Below are 22,399 nucleotides of genomic sequence, written 5' to 3' on the forward strand. Positions count from 1 at the left end.
CTTCTTCTTTTTCCTGTATATTTAATATATCATTTTGGGCATCTTAATATACCGATTCACATCTGCAGGAATATAACTTCCACACAAGAAATTTTCAGAAAGACAACAACCACAACAAGAAAAACACTAAACAGAAATTGATCCTTCGGAAAGAAAGTCGTTGAAATAAATAAGGTTTTAATTGATTACTAATACCCGAGTCGCCGAGATCGCTTAACTTGGCGCTGCGCTTAAGGCTATCAAACTCAACGTCAACCACAAAACGGCCGCTCAGGCACTGTTTTACGTACGTGCCTTGACGTGGCTGTTTTGGGCGCGTCTCGATAGTGAATGACGATCAACCGTGCTGGTATCCACTGCCGTTATTACTTGGCCAATATTCTCGCTCAGGCCTTTTCTCAGCTCACATCAGCTTGGCGTCGAATACGGAGTAGTTTTGACCTTTGGACGATACAGGAACCAAACACAATATAATACAGGTTGATATGTGAAACTACGTACACCATTCGAATCCTTATTGGCTATTCATCAATAAATGCTCAATCTCAGTCATAGTGATCAAAAATCCCCCCATGTGCATTGTTGAGATGCTCGTAAATGTCTATGTTCACGGCACGCTCCCCACAGATGTAGCACCATTCAGCCTGACATTCAGGGACCGGACATGTTATATGTGCGCACCCAAAGACTTTTTCCGTCATCACACCACATCCAGGACATGGCTTGATTTTGCTTATTCTTTTCGCCATCTTCTGCTCTTCCCGTTGTTCCACACATTCCGGACAGTGCCAGCGGGATACCTCCGGAGGTGTGCCTCGAGCACATTCTCGCTCCATGAACTGGCGTGCTGAAGAGCAAGAAATGCACCATGCGTATATCCATGTTCCTTGCTCTTCGACTGCTTTTGAAAGGTTTGTTACTGCTTGTACGCCCATAGCGTACCTTGCTAGTGTCTTTGCAGATGGTGGTCGTCGGCAGAATGGGCAGAACAGAGCGCCAATATTCAAGATTCGGCCTGCTGCGTTGAGACCGTACCAGTGGTTCAAACAGTCTCGGCATACACGTTGGAGGCATCCGCGACGACCGCATGCTGCATTTAACATGTCAGGACGGAAAACCGACATACACAATGAGCAATCCTCTTTGATTGTCTTGAGACGCGAAACAAGATCCTGTAGCGTGGAAATAACCTCGGAGACGTTTTGTATCGTCTTTCCCTTCAACGTTAGCGTTTTATTGGTGACGGGGAATATCGTCATTCGGGATGTGAAGTTTTCTGTCCCAAATTTGGAAATGGTAGTTAGCAGCGAGCGGCCTGTGAAGGGGCAAAGCTCTGGATTCTGGTTATCGCAAACCAGCCATGAGAAAGAGTTCTCTTCTGAGATCTTCCTAGCTGTCGTTTCAATTTCAACTACAGTTTTTCGCCCGGCATCACAGTGTATGCAGGTGAACTTCGAAGTAGAAAGTGAAAAAGGACGGTATTCCACAGGCCAGATAAAGCGATTCAGGCACTTTATACACTCGATCCAAGGAGCATCTGGGCATATTTGCCGTGACTTCGATAGGGTGGCACTTTGAAGTCGACAGTAATGGCACTTCGCTCGGCCGTTCAGGGAGGTAACGTTGTATACCACATACTGTGCTCTGCATGTCTGCACACAACATTCCACCCAGATTGCCGGTGATTCGGGGCTGTCTTCTCTGGAAACACCAACATCCAAGACCTTTTTCCATGCATCATCCTGAGCGGCACATATGCAAATACCGCATTCGCCGTTATTGTTCATAACACTCACTGACCTCGGGTATTCACACGATCGACAAATGGCGGTGGGTCCCAACGGTGCTATCGTCTTCTCAGGAGTCCAGCCCACCTTTGCAATCAACGCACTGTCAAGGTTTACCTCCAGCATCCGATAGGCAATAAGCTTCTCAAAAAGCTCCCTATCACTCGGCTTCAATAGCGTGGCTGGTTTTGCCTTGGCCAGATCAGTATCTTCGATCTCTCCCTCAAGGTCAGCTCGTCGCTTGTTATATGCGTCGTCTGCGTTGATTAGCAGATTCAAGCAGGGAATTGACCAAGTCTCGGATGTCTCGAGGTCATTCCACTTGTCTCTGAAACCAAGTGCTTCCCACTCAGCTACCTCTATGAGGGGAGTAATACCCAGCCGCAAACTGAGTGCTGCCAGGAGAGCCGCAGCACGGGCGGATAACTTCGTCCCGGGAACAACGAGATGCAGGAGGATCCTCCAGAATTGACGTTTATATTCGTCACGGGCCAGTACCATAGGAATCCTAGGGACTTCCTCATTGGTTGAATTTACAATGTGTTCAGGTAAGTCCGCTGCTCTGTCAACATACGTCAGCTGAGTGAGCATTCGTCCATGGCGTCGAAGAACCGAAGGATCGCAGGATCGGCCAATTTCTAGCAGATTAACTCTTGTGAGAGCCGTGATAGGCTTTCCAAACTCATCATCTTCTGCTTCTGCACTGCTTGGGGTAAAGTCTAGGGTTGGATCGAGGTATACACAGGGGAACTGTTCCTCATTTGGAACGCTGTTAATGAGCTCGAGCACTTCTTCTGTATAGTCATACGAGCTCTCCAACCATATCTTTAAACGATCCCTACTTCTTGCACTCTCGAGCTTTCCGGCTTCAGCACTGAAGGCGTCCAGAAGCTCCTGTCGCGAATCACAAGTTCGATCACTGCATATTCTCCTCCACAGGCTTCCTAAGGCTGGGTTGACGGCTATTGCCCTGACATCGGCCTTTATGATGTTTTTCAGATGCTGGAGCGCCATAGATCGATATGCTGGATTTGTAGCCCAGGCCATAGCGAAGTTTGTGACCGGCTCGTCCTTCTTCCGGATGTATTTCTGGGTATTATCCGGAGTCAATAGTACGGTAACGACGTTTGGCATATAATCAGCGTCATGAGCCATAAAGTTGTCCAAGTCGATGACGAAAAACCGGCCTGCCCTAGGGTCGAGTTCATGATTGAGCGTCTTGATATCGACAACTGACTCATAATAGCCCAAAATGGCCGAATTACCCTGTATGCTAATGCGCACGTCGCTTTCTTCTGCTGCAGAGTCTTCAGTGGTCGCATTTTCGGCTGGCTTGATGCCCATCCATGTCAGTAGCAGATCCACGGTCACTTTGAAGATGACTCTCGCACATATATCTAGGTATTCCGGACACGGGCCATAGTCTATGGTCGCGTCAGAATCATCATCTGACCCTGACTCCGAGGCCGCAGACATCTCCTCTGCACTCGGCTCCTGAACGACCACACATGCGCCGCCGGTTAAGGTCGAAAGATAGATGTAGTACGCAGCCTCTCTCCAGCAAATGTCGGACGACAGCAAGGAAAACACCTGCACAGCCTTCTCCCCCTCGCTCAGAAGCTTGGTTGCGGAAACCCAGTCCACGAAAGCTGGGCCGTAGCCGCTGTACGATGATGGGTCTGACAGTGCCTCTCGCTCCAGCACTCCGGTCTCAGTAACAATGTAAGTATCCATCCACTTATGAGCTTCCGAGACTCCAAAATGGGGAAAGGAGTCAGTATACAACAGGAGAATCGTCTTTGCGTCTACGCGCATCAACTCATAAGCCCTCGCAAGTGCAGTCTTTGCGGCTTCGGGGTTGAAAACCCTATCGCCTTCAACTTCTAATGAGTTTGCGAAAGCGAGGATATCATGTCCATCGGCGTCAGGCCCGCCGTACACGTCGAGCCAGCCTGACCATTCTAGCATATGGGCTTCGGAGTAGTCCCGGTACGCAAGCAGCCCAATGCGAGAAAAACATCCTGTCAGGGCAGAGACAGAGATGATCCGGGGCAGAGCCATCTTGAGCGTTTTGAAGTAGTCGCGCATCGACCATGTGGCATCTACCAGGATAAGTAGATCGTTCTCCATATCGGCGGCTGTGGGAGGACGAGCCAGCGAAGTTCACACTCTGGATATAGTTATCGGCAATTAACTTGGGTACCGCTGGTTAACTACAGGCAATAGTTGACTAGGTCGTAGTCAAGGTGAAGGGGAAACAGAGGAAGAAGTCCAGTCTATTTATCTTCTTTTCGAGGCTCCATGTCGCATCGGGGTTCTCTCTCTGCCCAGGGGCAGCTTGACACTCTTGCTGCGCCGCCTGATGAAGCCGATGCCAGGTCGACCCACCAGCAGCTGCTTGTTCCCCTGCTGGCTCATAAACTAGTGAGCTAGTACGGAGTAGTTAGTGACGTCGTGATTGAGTTGAGCCACGCTTTGGTGGCGCTGTTAGTTAAGTACTTAGAAGGAGGTCTTGGATAAGTGCGTGCCCATGATAGTGAGCGATTAGAGACTGACCGGCACTCAATATAGAGCTGAGGATGTATCAACATTTCTCCAGCTACCCAACCATTAACTAGCTAGTTATTTCCATGGTAAATAGATCTTATACGGAGTACCTAGAATTTTATTAGTATGTATCCAGATCCTCATCTCCAGAGAAATCTCTGTACAGCTCCACTGTCTTATAACTATAGGACTAGCTTCCGTTTGACCGTCCCGCGGTGGCACGACACTTAGTGCTTGGGTAAAATCTTAGCAGCTGTTGATCGCGCTTTTGGGTGACTCAGTGGCTCAGCAGACGTATTCTTCCAAGGCGCGGAGTCTGCATACGGAAAGCGCCGTGTATTTTGAACAGTGAGTGATCCTGGGGTGGAGGATGAGTCGGTGGATAAGCAAGTCAAGTAAGAAGCAAAACACGATTATCATGCCAATTGTAGCTAGTTAACTACGTAGTCAATGATTGGCGAGTCCTCTATGCTGGGCTGACTCCAGCCTCATACCACCTTGATATTATGGACTCCCAGTCTGCATTCTGCGACCTAGAACCAATGCCATAGGTGGACGAGCTATCAGTCCTCGATTCAACTGAGTTTATTCTTGATTCAGCTTTCGTGTTCACTGTTAAATATCACCAATTGGACTACTGCATGTGCCCGGAGTGGAATAGGAGCCACAGACCAGGGGGTGCATTGTTGATGGTTGGATTCATGTTAGTTATATTTCGTGCACTACACTGGGCTCTTAGAGGCGTTGCTTTTTTTTTTTTTTTTTTTAGCTGGATATAGAAAAAAATGTTAACCCAGCATCGTTGTAAATGATGTTATCGCTATATCGATGATATATGGCATTAATACTCCAACTGGATTAGCCTGCCTCCCCAAAGTCATAATGGCCGGTCTCCGATGCGTGGGCGGTGGCACCCTTTTCACCAATAAAGAGTCCTCCGCAGATGTTGCATTTAATTTGGAAGTTCGAGGTGTCAGTATAATAGTGCTTCTCCTTTAATATCCGACATAACTCTATGGCCTTTTCCAGGATTATCGAGTCTGACGAGTCAAATATCCTGGTGTCAAACTCTGGTGGCGCGTATGCATGGGTGTAGGGTTCATCGGACGGAGATAAGGCAACGGTGTCATAGTGAATTCCAGAGTATACCACAATGCAGCGGGTTGGACAGCCCTCATTAAATCGGTCTATGCGTAGAGTCTGGACATCTATTGAGCATATTTCAATCTCAAAGTGTTTGCTCAAGATACCGAGTTCGATTCCACCCCCCCACGCATGCTCAGTCTGAATCCACCTGCAGTAGTCGTCTGGGGATTTTTCCAGGACTGCAGTAGTGTAGAAGTCTGGTTGTGCTTGAATGCTTTGGGCAATGATGGATCGTAGTTCAGTCATAGTGTCCATCGCGCCTATGACTGCACTGCCAACGGCGCGGAATAGACATGAATTATCATCAGGCATGACTCGAAGGACAATCGTTCCCCCATGCTCAGGGGATGGAATCTCGGGGGCATTGTCTTCTATGCTGCTCTTCTTCTTGGTGAGGGAAAGTGGTGCTGCTGACCTCCCCTTTGCTTGGTCGTTTGATGGTTGCGGTTGACCCGCTGGCTCTTCCCTCTTACTCACGATAAGCTGCTCCCCATTCAAATTGACGCCTATATCTATGACCTTAGACTTGGCATCAAACTGGCTGAGAGTGAGAGGCTGCGGTGGATATCCATATTTTATATCGAATGATGATAATGTGGTCACTTGGCTAATATGGTTCAGTAGCTCTTCCACAGTTGCCGTGTCCTCTAGAGTGATGGCAGACTGGCCATTAGGGCCGCGGATCCGGAGTCTCATGATGACGCCCTCAGCCGTTCCATAAACAGGTTAATATGATCAATATATCGATTGCCTGACCGTCTTTCTCGTTATCCCAGTTTGTTATGGATGTCCTGACACTGACAGTCACTCACAATCACTTCACTTGGTCCATGCCATTTTGACTTTTATACTGGACGGCCAAATGTAAATCCGATAACTCTAAATCACATGATCCTAGACGCGGGAAAAAGAAGTTCGCGATTAAACTTGACGAGTTTCGCTCGCTTTCACTTTGCCTTTGCTGCGACTTGACTCTCTCGCTTTCTTCCGGTAGCTGGCCGTCGCGGGGCTCAAGTACACTGGAAACACGTCTAGCCATGGCGGAGGATAACCCTGGTGGTGCCGTTGGCACCGAGAAACAGCTGCAGGAGGCTGCGCAGCAGCCGCCGACAGCTGAGGCCGCCGGGGTAGTCGAATCGATCGAGAGCTCCAAGGCCGCCGATACGCCTGTCAGCCAAGTCACACTTGTGCAATGGAGGGCCATGTCTGATGTTCTCATAAGCCTATACAACTATCGAGAGCCAGAGTATGTTTATGCGATCGTGCCTATACCAGCATCCGTCTCGTTCTCAAGCTAACTCGGTTGAAAACAGTGGCCATGACCCTTCGAGGCTCTTCCACCGAAGCGTTAACAAGCGCAACGTACCCGATTACTACGATGTGATCAAGGAACCGATGGCCCTGAGCGTGTTGAAACAGAAGATAAAGACCAAAGCCTATACCCATTTCGCGGAGTATGTCAGGGACTGTGCCTTGGTAAGACCACTACCTACCTCTACGAGTAGCTATAGTGGGTGATGTTAACACTGGATGTACAGATCCCACATAATGCGCAAACTTATAATCGCCCAAAGTCCATGGCATATGAAGACGCGCTCATTATCAAAGTATACCACTCTTCCCACTATAGATCGAGGAACAAGGCTAAATTTTCGACTTTTCTTTTTTGCAGGAAGTCATGATATCCGAGTTTCAGAAGCTTGCAGAACAGGAAATTATCTCTCCTGAAACGGCTCAACTTCCTGATCTTGGGGAAATACCCGAAGCCGACCCTCTCCCCGCTGAAGAAGAGGAAGAGGAAGAAGAAGAGGAGGAAGAGGATGAAGAAGCCGAAGATTCAGATGATGAAGCACCGCGCCGAAAACGTAAAGGCAGACCTCGCCTTAGCTCGAAACGAGAGAGTGGGGCGAACGACTTTCACAAGGGAGCTGATGCTGATGGGCGCAAGAGACGTGGACGCCCTCCCCGTGTTGACACCCCTATGGAAGCTAGGATCAAAGCCGTTCTTAAAGGAATCCGCAAGCTGAAAGACAACAGCGGTCAGATGAAAGTTCGCCATTTTGAGCGCCTTCCAGATAAGTCGGCGTATCCGGATTACTACGTGGAAATCAAGGAGCCGCTTGCTATAGATCTCATCAAGAGGAAGTCTAAACGCAAGAAGTACATTTCCGTTGACCACTTTATGAGGGATGTTGATGTCATGTTTAACAATGCAAAGGTCTATAACCTCCCGGAGAGTCAGATATACCGAGACGCCGTTGATTTGCACAGAGAGGCGCATCGGCTTGCCGAACAGGAGAAGAACAAGGCAGACAGCGAATACTTGATGGAAGACGGCCGCTTACCTTTGCCCAATGGTATTTCATTCAAAGATGAGATCTGGCGAGTTGGTGATTGGGTCCACCTCCAGAATCCAAATGATGCCACGAAACCTATCGTCGCTCAGCTATATCGGACCTGGCAGGATCCTGAAGGCGAAAAATGGATCAATGCCTGTTGGTATTACCGACCTGAGCAAACAGTCCATCATTTCGAGAAGCATTTCTATCCCAATGAAGTAGTCAAGACCGGCCAATATAGAGACCACCGAATAGACGAAGTTGTTGACAGATGCTTTGTTATGTTCTTCACGCGCTACAATCGTGGGCGCCCGCGAGACCTGCCGCTCAACAAAGAGGTTTATGTTTGTGAAGCTAGGTACAATGAAGAAAAACACAAGCTCAACAAGATCAAAACCTGGGCAAGCTGCCTGCCCGACGAGGTACGCGAGAAAGACTACGAGATGGAGCTCTTTGATGCTCCTCGGAAGATCAAGAAGATCCCGAGTCCCATTAGACATCTCCTCAAGGAAGATGCAAAGGAAACAGACGACCTTCCAAAGCCCACCTGGGGTGCTGATAATGCGCCACCCATTGTGGGAGCTGTCCATTGCCGCCCACGCGATGAGAATGTGAGTGACCACCTGTCTACAATGCCTAATGTGCCTTTTACCTGGTTTACGAAGTTTACTGACCTGCTCGTTAGGAGTCTCCTCCGCCAGAGCCGACACCTTCACCACCTCCACCACAGCTTCAACCGCCTGCTGCCTTACCAATACCAAGGCCACCGTCCATGGTTCAGCCTCATACGCCTATGCAGCCTATGCCTGGCCAAGATCATGTTCGACATAATTCCATCCCACACCTTCCTGGACGTTTGCCTCACCCTCCCCACCTTGCTGCCTCTCCTCAACCTTCCATAATGCCCGGGAGATCACACCCGTACCATCCAACGCCACCGAGTATGCCTATGTACCCAGTCAACCATAACAACCGTAACTTGCCAGTTCATCCACAAACACCACAGCCTCCATACCAAGCCCCTCAACCTGTACAACCTTATTCCGCACCTCATAATTTCCCTGCTTATCAAGGAGGCCGCTTGCCTCAAGCAAACATCCCGCCACCTGTTTACAACCCGAATGCGCCACGCAGTGTAGAAACCTTCCACCTTCGTGACGGGCTGGACCAATCAATTCCAAAGGATATTCGTGATCATTTTCAGCAAGATGAACAAGGACGTGTTCTTTTCTTCAATGTTCCGCCCCTGGACGTGGTATCAAACAGTCACCAGGGACTAGGCCACTCGCTTAAATACCTTGCAGCTAAGGAGAGGCGGCAAAAATTGATAGAAGCCAACCGAAAGAAAATTGCTGCATCCTTAGAGGAGCCTCAAACGAAGAAACAGAAGCTTGAAGCTCAAGCCGCGGCAGAGAAGAAAAGCCTAGAGAATAAGGAGAATCTCCAAGCCGAAGCTATCAAAATGATTACACAGACCATTTGCCGGAGCAACTCAGAGTTCTATATGTACCACTACGGTGACCGAGCCGCAGAGGTCATGGAACAAGACCTTCAGGCCCATCTTGCCAGATCTTGCCCTAAATCCCCCAAAGCCAAAGAACCAGAGATGGTTCTGCGCCCATCTGCGCCGAAACTTAGGTGGAGCCCCAAAGGCCCAGAGTGATCTTGAATCCTGGCCAAAATGTACGGCCTACAGCTCTACTGTACTTTTAGATCCAATATTAATGACAAGCATGCGTTTCATCGGTTCTTATTATATCGTCTTGACTTGAAGCGCGCCCCATGTAAACTTGTTTGTTTAGCTTGTTTGTTCTATTTGCACCGTTTGCATATATTACTAATCAAAATCGTACAGTAGTTTATCCGAAGATCAGTGACTAACGGCTTACTAAGGTACAACGCGTCGCTAATTGGTTCTTCGCGTCTCGACGCCAAAACGCAGAACAAATCTAGAGACGCGGCGACGATGAACTATCAAACATCAAGTCATTCTCCAACCTCCTCTTCTCATTCTTCTCCTCTTTAAGTTATATATTTCTTTGGGACAATATTAGTCCCTTTAGTTTATCCGACATCTATGATTTTATATTAACTCGCACTCATAATAGTCATGGCTACCACCTCCCCGCGCTCGACGCGCTCCCATACTCCAAGCAATACCCAGCAGAGCATTGAGAGTTCTGGCATCCATCATGGCAGCTCGCCGGTCACTATGACCCCTGGACGAAAGATTAAAGCTATGCTTGCCGCGTTTGACACAGATTCAGAGTCAGATAATGCTACATCGAAGCCCACCGCGAGACCCAGTGCCGACCGTCCTTCTAGAGTGGTGGATATGGATAGTGATGACGACGAGGAAGATCAGTTGCCAGTTGCACCACGGGGAAGATTAGCCGCTAGGATGCTAGCGAGCACTTACTCTAAAGAATCAGGTCTTCCTGAGGATGAGAGGTCAACTATAACACGAAACCCATCGAACCATATATTGTCACACAAGGAAACGCCTGGGCTGGATTCTGGATCGGATTCAGAAAATGACGATATAGTCACCTTTGGAAGAAGAGGGGGAACTACACAAACAAGAGAAAACCCCTCCCCGGCCATGTCACGGAATAACGCCGCATCACGGTCACCGTCGCCATTATTTGTTCCAGTGGAATCTCCAGGCTCTACGAAGACAGCTCAGCATGATACACATGCAACAGCAGCTTCCCCTCCAACTTCTCGTCTCCAATCCCTTGTTATTGAGAAGCGAATGAAACTAAAACGACAGGAGGAAGAGAAACTTGCCAGGGAGCAGGAGAGGGAGCAGAGAAGTATGGAAATAGATACTGAGGGAGATGAAGATGATGACGATGGTGATGAAGGTGGTGAAGCCATCCAGAGGCTTACCCAACAGCCACGACCTATGAGAAAAGCTAGTAAGAAGGCGCTACTTGAGATGAACCGGGAAACACAGCGGATGGCTCGGAACATGCAATTAGCACATGAGGCTACTACCAAGAAAAAGATAAGTATTGGTAGCTTTCTGGAAAAATTTAACAAGAAAACTGCGCCTGCTCCTTCAAACAGTGGCTCGGTTTCTGATACCCCAGCTCAAACTTCGGATGCGGAGGCTCTGCACTCTACACCTCCGACTTCCCCTATTAGAGAAACAAGGAAGAACTGGGAGGATAAGCATGCTGCGACCGAAGAGACAACCCCGAACTTAGAAAGCCTTCTAAAGGAGGACATGGAAATGACCATCGATGACCTACTAGCTGCTAGAAACGAGCTCGAGGCGCTTCAACCAAGTCAACTTGAACAGCAAACTTTGAAAGAAAAAATTGTTTCTATCTCAACTGCCCCAAAAATAAATAAACCCAGGAAAAAAATACAAGTCCGGTTATCTCGAGAAACCATTGCCCAAAACCAGCAACACGACTCAGAATCAGATCTCGAGGTAGTCACCTCTCCCCACAAAGCTCGCCGTTTAGCTCTATTTGAAAACGTAACAACACAGAAGTCTCATAAATTATCGAACTCGCTTCGGACATTGAAAGCATTGGCACAACTGCAGTCTAGCCGGAAACCGCAACCTATGACCCAGGGAGATCTTGATGACATCCTACTTCGGAAGGCCAGGGAACAAGCTGCGCAACAACGAGAAGAAAAGATTGCAGCACTCCGGGCTAAAGGTGTAATTATCCAAACCGCCGAAGAACGTGTCCGTGGCGAGGAGGAGGTTGAAGATTTGGTAGAGAAGGCCAGGGAAGAGGCGGACCAGATTGCACAACAAGAAAAAGCCGCCTCCAAACGTGCAGCCGCAAAGTCGAATGGAGAACATGTGGATGATATTGCCAGCGACGAGGAAGAAGAATACATTGAGGACGCAGAAGAGGGTTCTGAGGGCACCATGGATAGTGAGGATGGTAGTGACGAAGAAGGGGAAAAAGAACAAAATATGAAACTCGTTGATGACCAAGCTGAAGAAGATGCCGAATCAGAGGATGAGGATGAGGACGTCGGAAAGCAGAATATTAGCAAATTGAGCTTGCGGCAAAGAAATAGGTCAAAACTCGTCGTTAGTGATGATGAGGAGGATGATAAACCTATCGATACCCAAGTGCCTACTACCCCAAAACCAAAGATACCTAATCTTGGACAATCAAACATTCCACTTCTGGGGTTATCGCAGGCTTTTGCCGCAACTTTGGGGAACAGTCAGGATGACTCCCAAGAGGACTCTCTGGCACAGCTACGTAAGATGCCTGGTATCGATCTTCCCGTATCTGACCTGTTTGATTCAGACTCGCAAGGTTTCATGCGTGAAACCCAGTGTCAAGAAAGCGGAAGTCTTGATATATTTGCTGGATTCCCAGAATGCAATACCCCAGCGGTTGATTCCCCAAGTACCAAAACCTTTACAGAATATTCACAATTCCCAGAGCCAACTCAAGACAATGGATTCGTCATGTCACCATTTGACCAAGAGAAACGATTCCGACACGCCCTATCAACCACTGCTGGTTCTGTAATATCTTCCAACCGGGCTGGTGGTCATAGAAAGGAAAGGCGACGGCTTAGACGTGGTCAAATTCACCAGGACACCGATAATGACGAAGATGGCGAGCCGCAAACCAAGGTTAATGCTTTCGAATCAATGGAAAAGAGGGCAAGCAGGCCATTCATAAAGGATAAAAGCAAGGCAAAGGAGATGGTTGAAGAAGCTGCCGAGGAATCCGACGATGAATACGCAGGCCTTGGAGGTGCAAGTGACGAAGATTCCGGATCGGAAGACGAGCTTGACAGGCAGATGATTAATGATAATAGTGGGGAGATAGTGGATGAAAAAGAACTGGCTGCAATGAACGCGTATGTATTCCGATGCTCCATCATTTTCCAGGTGATTTAAGTGTCTAATCTGTTTACAGTCATCATGAGCGTGAGCAAGATGAGTTTCAATTGAATAAACTCATGAAAGATATTACTACTGGAGCATTGCGCAGAAAGCGTGTTGGTGACGCTTTAGATTTGTCAGACTCAGACGATGAGCGTATCTCCCGACAACGAGCAGCAAAACGGAAAGAATTTATGAAAATGCGAAAGGCTCTACTTGCAGATGAGAAGATTGGTAAAATCGCTGGGGACCCGAAAAAGGCAGCTTTTATGAGAACTATCGAGGATATGGGCATCGATAATGACTCTGACTTCTTGGAAGAAGGCGAAGATACCGACAATTGCGTTGCGTCCCAAGAGAGCAATAACAATGGCAATGATAGCAGCCAAAGGGATGGTGAACCTGTTGCCAGAAAACGTCCTTTTGATGCTGTTGCGGCGGACTCACTAAACCGACTTCCCGTGAAATCTCGAAAGCTGGCCCGTAAAGCAAGCATGAAGAAACCTCTAACCCTTGCTGAAATACGTGAATCTGTGTCGTTCTTACTTGATGGCCCTGATACAGGTGCTGCGTCAGGAGTTCCTCTGTCAAGCAATATAACGCCACATGATGCCGCAGCACGGTCTGCTCACTCTGGTGGTATTGAAGATGATTTCGTCGGTAACGGAGAAACTCTTCAGGCAGATAAACTAGACAGGACAAGCCAAGTGGACAATGCCACTCAGCCTCGCCGACAAAGAGGAAGAGTGGTTGACCGTCTCGCACTCCGGCGTCAGGCATCGTCTAACGCAGCTTCGGGAAATAAACTTGCCTTCCACTCCAACATGAACAGCGTGGGCCCCGAATTCAAGCTCCCCCCTTTCCTCCAAAGACGGTCATCCTCAGGCTTGTCCGTGGCAACTACAAAATCTTCATCATCCACCAGCTCAAGTTCTTCCGTTGTAGTCACGGAGTCCGCTGGAGTACAGGGCAGCAGGAAGGGTGCAGTGAATTATTACGCGGCGGCAAGAGAGAAGGAAAGAGAGCTACAGCTCAAGAAGGGGCTAAAGAACTCTAGCTCTTCTAGTTTGATCGCTCAGCGGATGAATATGGCAGGTGGGCTGAGCGGGCTGCTAGGCTCAAAGCCGAGTGAATGGGAGTGATAACAATCCCTGGCTAACGAATAGATGTATATACTTGCTTTGGGTGTGGCTATAACGCTAATAGGAGTCAACGGCATGTGGTTAGGCGTCGGGCGGCAATTTGATATGTTAAGTATTTCTCATTAACGTATAATTAAAGACTTTTCCTTTCAGTCTATTATATCCCAGTGAGTCCCCACCAAGCATAGTTGAGAGGGTTTCTCGGTCGTATCAATATTGTCTTTCCTAGCGTAGTCAAGGTCAGTAGGAAACGAGTCAATCTCTATCTCCCATGCAAGCGCCTTTCTAATGCCAATGGAACTCCCGTCCTGAATTGTCTTGAAGGTAGATATTAATGATGATGGTGCCTTTAGAGGAGGGTTAAGTAGAAGCGTCGTAAATAAAGCTGATTTATCTCCTACTTCATGCTTGCAAAGTATAAATGGCGCTGGGTGCCCAGCTCCACGGAAAAAACGCTTAGTTGAAAGCTTTGCCACGCTAACCTTCGTAATGAGGCAGTGATTGTCGTGGGGATATACCTGGCTTGCGCCGGCATCATTATTACCCGACACCGGGTGCGTAGATGAAAACAGCATCGAAGCTGGTAACGGTGATGGCTGGCCGGTAGCCAGACGGTTAACCCCAATTTCTAGTATCCAGTTTCGAACTTGCGTCGCCATTCCATCGGAGATAAAATCTGGCTTGGCTAACGAACTAGCACGGCCACGCTTTGAGCGACGTACCAGTGGGGAGAATGGGCTGGGGCTCGTCACGGGACCTGTCTTCTTCTCACCAAGTGCGGCTTCTGGGGTAGATGGTAGAACAAAACGAGGTTTCTGTCGTGGTGTAGATTCAGGGGCCACTGCTTCCCCGTGATAGTGAACTTGAGAATAGTTCAGTTGCGTGGGGGTATCGATCTGCCTTTGATTAACAATAAATCGAGGATGACTGGCCGATAATTGCCCATGGAATGGCTCCTTTCGAACAGGTGTAACAATCTCCTCTTCATTTAGCTCGGAGCGTGGGCTCCTAGTATCCTCCGCAAAGGCCGGCGGCGAGCTCCCTAGAGAAGAAGACGCAATAGCATCGTCGCCGGGGATGCTCCTCCTAGCATTGGGATCAGCCCTTATCGGAGGTGACTTGAAGAGCTGCTTTTGCCGCTTAGTTTTTGGCCGAGTGGGAGAAAAGGGGACTATTATTTCATCATCGCTGCCACATGCGTCTCCACTGGTGACAGTCTGGTTACCTGGCTCGTCTCCACGTCCAGACAAAATGCTTCCGGTATTATCTATCGATTCCGATTCCGAATCCGAATCCTGAATTACTTCACCATGAAGAGAAGAAGATGGTCTTTTCAAACGTTGAACATCCTCTTGGTTATCCCGGTTGATCTCCTCAACTGCTGTGGGGCGATGAGAATGACTATCGCCTCTAAATAAGAAACGCGGAGTTGATGCGAATTGAACACTGCTCTGGGGCTGCAGCGGCCCCAAACGAAACCGCGGAGTTCTGGATACCGAGTGCGGAAGCCGAGACTCGCTAGAATATTCAGGGTATTCGTCCTCAGACTTTTGACGCGCGTTTCCTGGTGTCTGCTAGAGAAGAAATCAGCAACTTCCATTGCCCTGAATGTCACAACCGACTTACATTCATATGGCATGGTATATTGCTCCCTATATTAATTTCTCAGATCTCAGGCAATCACTGCATTTTTCTTACGCACCGTCTTACCAGACACCGCCAAAGTGGTTGATGAAGTTGAGAAGTTTAGTCAAGCAAACTACGCGCGAAAACGCGGTTGATGTTCAATTAAAGATGAGGCTCTGCGCGTCAGCCGAGGTTCTTGGCAAACCAGAACCAGAACAACCAGCAACTCTGATCAACGTCCAATCAATGGCCCAAACCATCAAAAAGAATTCAAGATATTGCCTGAAAGCTATAATTAAAAATTTACTGCAATTGCAATGATATCAACTCCTTACCCTCGCTCTCGGACCATCCTTTTGACGCTAGATGCGTTTAACACGATATTCTACCCTCGGCAACATGTCGCGCTGCAGTAAATCAAATTGCAAAGGCTGCCGGCTTTATATCCCAAAATGTCACAGCAGAATCAGTACAAGCTGCATTCAAGGTTGCTTATAAACAGGAGAGTGCTTTAAGGCCAAATTATGGCAGGAACACATCAGGGTTTGGTGGCCCTAGGGAATGGTGGGCGAATGTTATAAGGGGTTGTTTCGCACGCATCCACATTGAAAACGAGAGTGGCGGTGGCTCGGGCACAGGGGTAGCACGAGAGGTGCCAGCTTCCTTGGTAGCTGACATCCTTCAACGATTTGAGAGCAAAGAAGGATATGCCCTGTTTGAAGACGTCGAGGTGTTCTTTGGACGCCTAAAGTCTTGGAAGAAGGAGCTACAAGAGAAAAAGAAAGCTGGCTGCCTTGGGAATGATGATATCCATAATGTTATTATAGGCGTGGTGTCTAACTCCGATGACAGGGTATCGCCAATCCTGAGATCACTGGGGTTATCAGTTGGCAATGCATGGGCAGACAGTGGAGAGTTGCTACCTCGTGTACCGCCATCCATCCCCAAGGGTGAACCCGAATTGAACGACGTTGACTTCATAGTGACAAGCTATGAAGCCAGAGAAGAGAAACCGCATCGCCATATCTTTGACATCGCCAAATCTAGAGCAAAAGAACATTTATTAGTTACGGACCCTTCGTGCGAAGTGGATGGTGACTGGAGACGTATCCATATCGGGGATGACTACGGTGATGACTATCAAGGAGCCATTAACGCTGGCTGGGAAAGTTTTTTATTACTCCGAGATGGGATGGACTATCTTCCTGGTACGGACCACCGAACTATAGGGGGCGATGTGAATACTCTCCATTCTTTAAACGATGTGTATTCTCAATTAAACCAAAATTGAATCTGTCGATTCTCTATCTACCTTAATTCATGAAATGGGTATCTAAACTAAGCTGCTGAACCTCCTTCTGCAACAATACTCAGCGTGTCAAGGGCCATTTTGCATGCCCATTTCACTAGTTTCTTATCACGTTTCGAAGACACCACGTCTGACTTAGTGACGACTTTGCGCATGAAATATCGAAGCCCTGCAACAACCTGTGGCGTCTCAGTGGTTTTCATAAAGATAGTTACTAGAGCCTTCTCGTCGTATTCACCGTCGCCGTTGCCTTCACTTTTGGCTTTCTTGTACGATTTCTGTTGTGACTGGATCATGACTGTGATCAGAAGAATCTCCACAAACATCTTCGTTTTCGGCTGCAGGTATGGGAAATCGAGGATTTTAAGGATGCCCAAAGACAAACTACCCTCTACGATTAGACTGGCAAACATTTTCGCCAGGTTAAATATCGCTCGTGTGCTGAGTGCATTTTCCTTTTCTTCGAAATCGAAGCCACCGAAATCATCGTCCTCCTCGTCCAAATGGCCTCGCTCTCCCATCCTCTTGAAAATATCCCAAAGGGAGAACATAAACGCCATTCTCATTTTCTTCTCGCTGCATAGTTTACGTGCTATCAGCGTGTAGTAGGGATTGTGTGCTTCCTCTTCAGTTGCACAATGCATCAACACGCGAGGAATTTCCGCCTCCTGATTTCGCTTCAAACGGAGCTTGGTCAGCCGGAGATATGCATCTCGACAGTCAGTTGCTGACATTATTGCAACGAATATCGATCGTCGAACATCGGTATTCATGCGATGGGCTCTGGCAAGTCGGCCCAAGTCAACTTCTCCTCCCGTGATATCGTCGTCTAGAGTGTCTGCCACAAGTGCATCACGAGTTGTACTAGATTCATTGCCATGGTCGTTGACCATTGAGGGGTCCTTCCAGCTTGCCCCAACAAGCCACCATTTACCTGTCTTGGAGGAGTTATGAATATCCGCCCGGCTTATTCTGAGTGGCTCGCTAGCTCTGAGGTTTCTGCTGTTCAGAGTTCCAAGCACTTTTCTCATTTTGGTAATGTGCTCGGAAGCTATTGCTGTGCCGGCAATGCCGGTTTTTAGACGGTTATTTTTGAGGTCTGTGATTATTTCAATCATAAACTTTGTACGAACTGACAATGCTGCCTCGCCGACTTGAGCTACCGCAGGCTGAACCAGCATTACAATGTCCTTGAGCGCAGAGGGGTCATCTTGCCTCAGCTGAGGTCCAGAACCTATCGTCGGAATTAGCATCTGCATATGGCGAGGGCACCTAGGAATAAGTGGATTATAACTTACTCTTGATAATTTTCAGAAGCAGTTCAGTGTTCAGCTCATTAATCTCCGTCAGCAGTAGACGGATATAGTCAAACGCTAGACTGCTTCCGATAACATGAAAATTATATAGATGCGATAGCAAAGACATCAGGTTGGACAGCATCTTGCTCTTTGATGCATGATCGCTAGTGTATTTGTCTTCGTAGATTTCATCAAACTTCTCCACGATACGCTGGACAAGCTCTGCTCCAAAATCCATCCCAACCACCTTATACACCGCAGATATGAAGGCAGCGTGAAGGATGATGAAGGTATCGTTAAGGGCGCTCCTATCTGCTATTAGAGCAAGCAAGAGGTCTATTAAAGTAGATGTGACGTTTTTCCGAGGGTGGTCTTGATACATCTTTTCGATCTCGGAGAGTATAGATATCAGGTTGGCCTCGGATAGTTTGTTGAGCTGGCCTTGCAGTTGACGACGAACGCGAACGAGAGCTTCGGGTTCAGTTGATGCAGCCGCACGCAGGGATGGGGGGATATATTTTGGCTGGTCGTTGCTGGAGGGGGCTATAGGTGCGACATATGGATTCTCTTTTATTCGCTTTGGAGGCTGCTCGGGTTCGTCCTCGAAGCCTTCGAACTCGTCCATACTGTCCCCTTCACTGCTCTCGTCACTGCCTTCTGATTCCTCCAGCAAATCACCATCATCATCGTCTCCCGTTTCATCCTCTTCACCGTCCATATCGAAATCATCATTGCTCTCATCAGTTTCTTCGTCAAGACTGACATCTGCCTGTGCCTGTGCCTGTCCCTTCCTCCTTTTATTTTGTAGCCATTCATCGCCCTCTTTCTTGCGCTTCCTCAAGTCAGTCTCGGAGTCGTATCCTCCCAGATCACCCAGTATATCAGCTAACCCATCTTCTTCAAAAGATTTCGGGAGCTTCTTTTTCCCTTTCAGCCCCAAGGCTTTCTCTAGCCGAGCAATCTCCCTGTCATCCTCTTCAAGCTTCTCCTGAACTGCCCGTGATATTTTCCGCTCAGCAGGTAGAATCTCTGCGTCGTCATTCTTCTTCGTAGGCTTCTGAGTATCATCACTTCGCTTCCGCTTCTTCAGAATAGACTTCGGCTCTGGTCTCGTCGGCGCAGCTGCACGTACGTCTCTGCCACTAGCATCGTCGTCCGAAGACACATCTGCACTAGAACCCTGGTCTTGTTCCTCTCGTATATGGGGCTGTATCAACTTCCGCGGCTGTTGGTGATGCTGTTTCTTCTGCGACCGTTCTTCCTTTCGCCTTTCCTTCCTGCTCAGAGGCTTCCCTCGCCCTCTGTTCGGCCGGCCGGTGTCCCAGCTGTCTTTCAGCCCCAGTTCCTCGCACAGCTGCTTCGGGAGCCGCGTGGTATTTATCTCCGGTCGGCGCATCGCTGTCTCGTCCTCCTCATCTCATCTTCTCTTCTTTTATCTTCGACCTTTTTATTTTTTTTTCTTTTCTTTAAAAATCATGGTGTGGCCCAAGCGTCATGCCACTAAACTTTAAATTGTCCGCACTTTTTACAGAAGCCGAAGAGAAAATAAACCGAAAAACATATTAATGAAGAGCAAGGAACAAGCTCGCGCTTTTCACAACGATTACTGTCTCTTTACTGTCTGATTATAGCTTTGGGCTCCTGCAAAGGACTCAGATAACTGGGATACGTTTACCTAGATTCCATTGATATCTACACATCTGCGCAACAATGTCGAAACCCCACCTCCCTAACGATGAGGTATGGATACAAGACGAAGGATACTCCACGGATACGCGATATGCTCTGTCTGATCTGGCTAGCTAATAATGTATCGGCTATAGTTTTTCTCCTTCTTAGAGACTCTCCTCGTAAAGCAGTCAGCCGCTTCCCGCGGCTCGGTATTCCTTACACAGAAACCACTCCAGCCGGAAACCACAAGTAAAGACGAATCGTCAACTACAGAGTCGAATCCACCAATGATCCTTGTCCGAGCATCGAACGGCGAGCACAAAGATTCAAAGGTCAAGGCTTACACAGTTGTGAAACCGGAGGAGGTCGAAGCGTTTTATCGCCGGTATGCGGATATATGCAAAGCTGGCATGGTTGGCTTGAAGAAGAGGGACCGCAGCGCAAAGAAGAAGGGTAAAGCCAAGGGGAAGAAATAAGAGCAAACACCTTGGCCGATGGGGGGCCATACGTTGGCGGCATGACTTGACAGGAGGGAAGTGTTTTCCACTCCTAAGGTACTTATGCATTGTTTGGCGTTAGACGGGAGCTTGATTTATCCTTTCAGTATTACGGGAACATAGAGGTATATATGTGTGAGACAACGGATTAATTTCGACAAAAGAAATGGTATTATACCAAGTGTGCTGGAGTAAAATAGACGCAAACGAGCGAGATAAGAAACCCCCTTTGTACGTCCAGTAGTATACCCGTACAGCTATGGCCAGAAGATGTAAAACCGCCCCCCAATAAATGTTAAAGAAAATGTCATTAATGCAAGTAGATATTGCATATTGTGCCTGGAACCCCAAACCGTCATTACCGCCGGCAACACGCTAGATAGACAGACCGAAATACAGAGTAAGACACAGAAAGAAACAAAAGGTACAAATACAGACCAAAAACAAAATAGGATGCAAAAAGGGGCTTAATCTGTCTCGTCCAAGGAATCGTAGACGCTTAAGGAATTCGAGTTCACCTGTTTGAGAGAAGGGCGATAGGGGATGGGTATTCCGTAGTCGTCTTCGCTTAGATCACCGAGGTCGTCCTGGTCAGAGTATGGGTCCGGGAAGTCAGGGGAAGTAGGAGATGGCCTCTTAGCGGCCACCTTTGCCGCAAGACGTAAGAGGAGCATGAGGAACTGGACTGGTGGGCCGAGAACGTATGTGCATGTCTTTTTCATGATTGCATGAGTGAGGTGGTTGGCGGGAGACCGCGCAGAGGGATAGTATAGAGTGGAAGGCGGTGGGAGAGGTGACAGGTCTCTCTTGCGGTTGTTACGAAGCCGTTGACGGAGATCAGGGCTGGGCTCGTCAACACCAACACATTCCCCTGACGAGAGGTAGATGGAGTTGTGTCTGTCAAAGGCAGGTTGCCTGGGGGTGGAATGCTGGTCTATAGATGAAAGTACTCTTGGTATTTGGCTCATATTATCATTATCTGAATCAAGAAATGGATCGGACTCTGGAATAGATGGAGATTGGTCTGAGGTGTCTTCGTCATGTGCCAAAGATGGTGCAGCAGTAGTCTCTTCATTCCATGGGGAGGGGGGATCCGAGTACGGGGCATCCGAGAGAGAAATGGAAGCATCCGTTTCACACGTATGATAAGACCCTAAACTTGACATCTGCTCGCTGTCGTCTATATAATCCTGGTTCTCTGGCTCCTTTACGTGACTTGCACCGTGGAATTGCTGGAATTTGGCAACCAAAGATTGGAAGGTCGGAGGAGTAGTCACTCTGGAACCGTCTGATTGCCTGTTTTTTGGTACAAGCAGGAAAGACTCTCCATCAGCAGCCATGGACGAGCCGTTCCCCGTATCCTGATCCTGCTCCTGCTCCTGCTCCTGCCCCTGCTCCTGAGTAGCGTCTTTGTGGACATCGACTGCTGGCTCGCTATTTGATTCCAGATCACGCGAGGCCGTCGAAGAGACATCAGTAGCCAGGTCTAACGGTATAAAGGCAGGCATCGGCTGAAACTTCGGCTGCCAGGCCTTCTTCTTCTTGGGTGTTTTGGCCTCCTCCGGCAGGACGACAGAGAACCCACGTTTAAAGGGACAAGGTGTGATTTCATATCTGATAATGCCGGATAGGACCCCCTTGAAGCTCTCGACGCGGTTTTTATCTTCCTCCGTCTCCCCCGGCAACTCAACACGATAATATGTGAGTTTCCGTATTCTGAAGACGAATCTAGAGACCTGGTCCACGCACCAGCACTGGCTGTTCTTGAGCAGAGGGTACACCACGCTGCCGGATTTCAGAAACGCCGCCGAGCCCGCAACGGTCTCTATCTTCAGCGGGCCGATAGAGGACAGCCTCTCCGTCGGTAGCTGCCAGGGGAGTGTTTCTATGGCGTCCACGGGGTAGTCGAGGTCGGGGAGGATTGGGGAGGACGAAGACGAGTTTGGCAGCTCGAACTTGAAGATCTTCGCGGACGGGCTGGAGTAGAGGATTTGGTCGGAGTGGGAGGGACTGCTGGTCGAGAGCTCATGCGATCCCAGGCTATATCTGCCTGTCGAAATGGCCCTGCTTCTGGGGAGTGTCGAGGAGCGGCGCAAAGGGAATGGCGATTCGGCCATGGTAAGTGAAGGGAGCGTCTGGTAATCAACGAAAGAGAGAC

General features: G+C 48.5%; 9 protein-coding genes across 9 annotated transcripts; 4 read left to right on the forward strand and 5 right to left on the reverse strand.

Moving 5' to 3' along the window:
• Window positions 1–545: 545 nt before the first annotated feature.
• Window positions 546–3,917, reverse strand: MGYG_05700 (hypothetical protein; the record flags this gene model as incomplete). Its single annotated transcript, XM_003173065.1, has 1 exon — window positions 546–3,917. The coding sequence occupies one exon, from the start codon at window positions 3,915–3,917 to the stop codon at window positions 546–548; it is 3,372 nt and encodes a 1,123-aa protein (XP_003173113.1).
• A 1,275-nt stretch (window positions 3,918–5,192) lies between these two features.
• Window positions 5,193–6,176, reverse strand: MGYG_05701 (ubiquitin thioesterase OTU1; the record flags this gene model as incomplete). The annotated part of the gene is made up of 1 exon (XM_003173066.1): window positions 5,193–6,176. The coding sequence occupies one exon, from the start codon at window positions 6,174–6,176 to the stop codon at window positions 5,193–5,195; it is 984 nt and encodes a 327-aa protein (XP_003173114.1).
• A 341-nt stretch (window positions 6,177–6,517) lies between these two features.
• MGYG_05702 (chromatin structure-remodeling complex protein RSC1) lies at window positions 6,518–9,482 on the forward strand (the record flags this gene model as incomplete). Its single annotated transcript, XM_003173067.1, has 5 exons — window positions 6,518–6,726; window positions 6,794–6,956; window positions 7,019–7,087; window positions 7,153–8,430; window positions 8,505–9,482. The coding sequence occupies 5 exons, from the start codon at window positions 6,518–6,520 to the stop codon at window positions 9,480–9,482; spliced, it is 2,697 nt and encodes an 898-aa protein (XP_003173115.1).
• A 447-nt stretch (window positions 9,483–9,929) lies between these two features.
• Window positions 9,930–13,840, forward strand: MGYG_05703 (hypothetical protein; the record flags this gene model as incomplete). Its single annotated transcript, XM_003173068.1, has 2 exons — window positions 9,930–12,673; window positions 12,733–13,840. 2 exons carry the CDS (start codon window positions 9,930–9,932, stop codon window positions 13,838–13,840), a joined length of 3,852 nt encoding a protein of 1,283 aa, XP_003173116.1.
• A 149-nt stretch (window positions 13,841–13,989) lies between these two features.
• On the reverse strand, window positions 13,990–15,312 carry MGYG_05704 (hypothetical protein; the record flags this gene model as incomplete). The annotated part of the gene is made up of 1 exon (XM_003173069.1): window positions 13,990–15,312. One exon carries the CDS (start codon window positions 15,310–15,312, stop codon window positions 13,990–13,992), a length of 1,323 nt encoding a protein of 440 aa, XP_003173117.1.
• A 520-nt stretch (window positions 15,313–15,832) lies between these two features.
• MGYG_05705 (hypothetical protein) lies at window positions 15,833–16,757 on the forward strand (the record flags this gene model as incomplete). The annotated part of the gene is made up of 2 exons (XM_003173070.1): window positions 15,833–15,836; window positions 15,880–16,757. 2 exons carry the CDS (start codon window positions 15,833–15,835, stop codon window positions 16,755–16,757), a joined length of 882 nt encoding a protein of 293 aa, XP_003173118.1.
• Window positions 16,758–16,804: 47 nt separating this feature from the next.
• MGYG_05706 (glycerol defect protein 1 suppressor) lies at window positions 16,805–19,469 on the reverse strand (the record flags this gene model as incomplete). The annotated part of the gene is made up of 2 exons (XM_003173071.1): window positions 16,805–18,009; window positions 18,074–19,469. The coding sequence occupies 2 exons, from the start codon at window positions 19,467–19,469 to the stop codon at window positions 16,805–16,807; spliced, it is 2,601 nt and encodes an 866-aa protein (XP_003173119.1).
• Window positions 19,470–19,783: 314 nt separating this feature from the next.
• On the forward strand, window positions 19,784–20,220 carry MGYG_05707 (hypothetical protein; the record flags this gene model as incomplete). The annotated part of the gene is made up of 2 exons (XM_003173072.1): window positions 19,784–19,813; window positions 19,897–20,220. 2 exons carry the CDS (start codon window positions 19,784–19,786, stop codon window positions 20,218–20,220), a joined length of 354 nt encoding a protein of 117 aa, XP_003173120.1.
• A 488-nt stretch (window positions 20,221–20,708) lies between these two features.
• MGYG_05708 (hypothetical protein) lies at window positions 20,709–22,358 on the reverse strand (the record flags this gene model as incomplete). The annotated part of the gene is made up of 1 exon (XM_003173073.1): window positions 20,709–22,358. The coding sequence occupies one exon, from the start codon at window positions 22,356–22,358 to the stop codon at window positions 20,709–20,711; it is 1,650 nt and encodes a 549-aa protein (XP_003173121.1).
• Window positions 22,359–22,399: the final 41 nt, after the last annotated feature.

Source organism: Nannizzia gypsea, genomic scaffold, assembly GCF_000150975.2.
Source record: "Nannizzia gypsea CBS 118893 supercont1.4 genomic scaffold, whole genome shotgun sequence".
In the NCBI taxonomy this organism is placed as follows: domain Eukaryota; kingdom Fungi; phylum Ascomycota; class Eurotiomycetes; order Onygenales; family Arthrodermataceae; genus Nannizzia; species Nannizzia gypsea.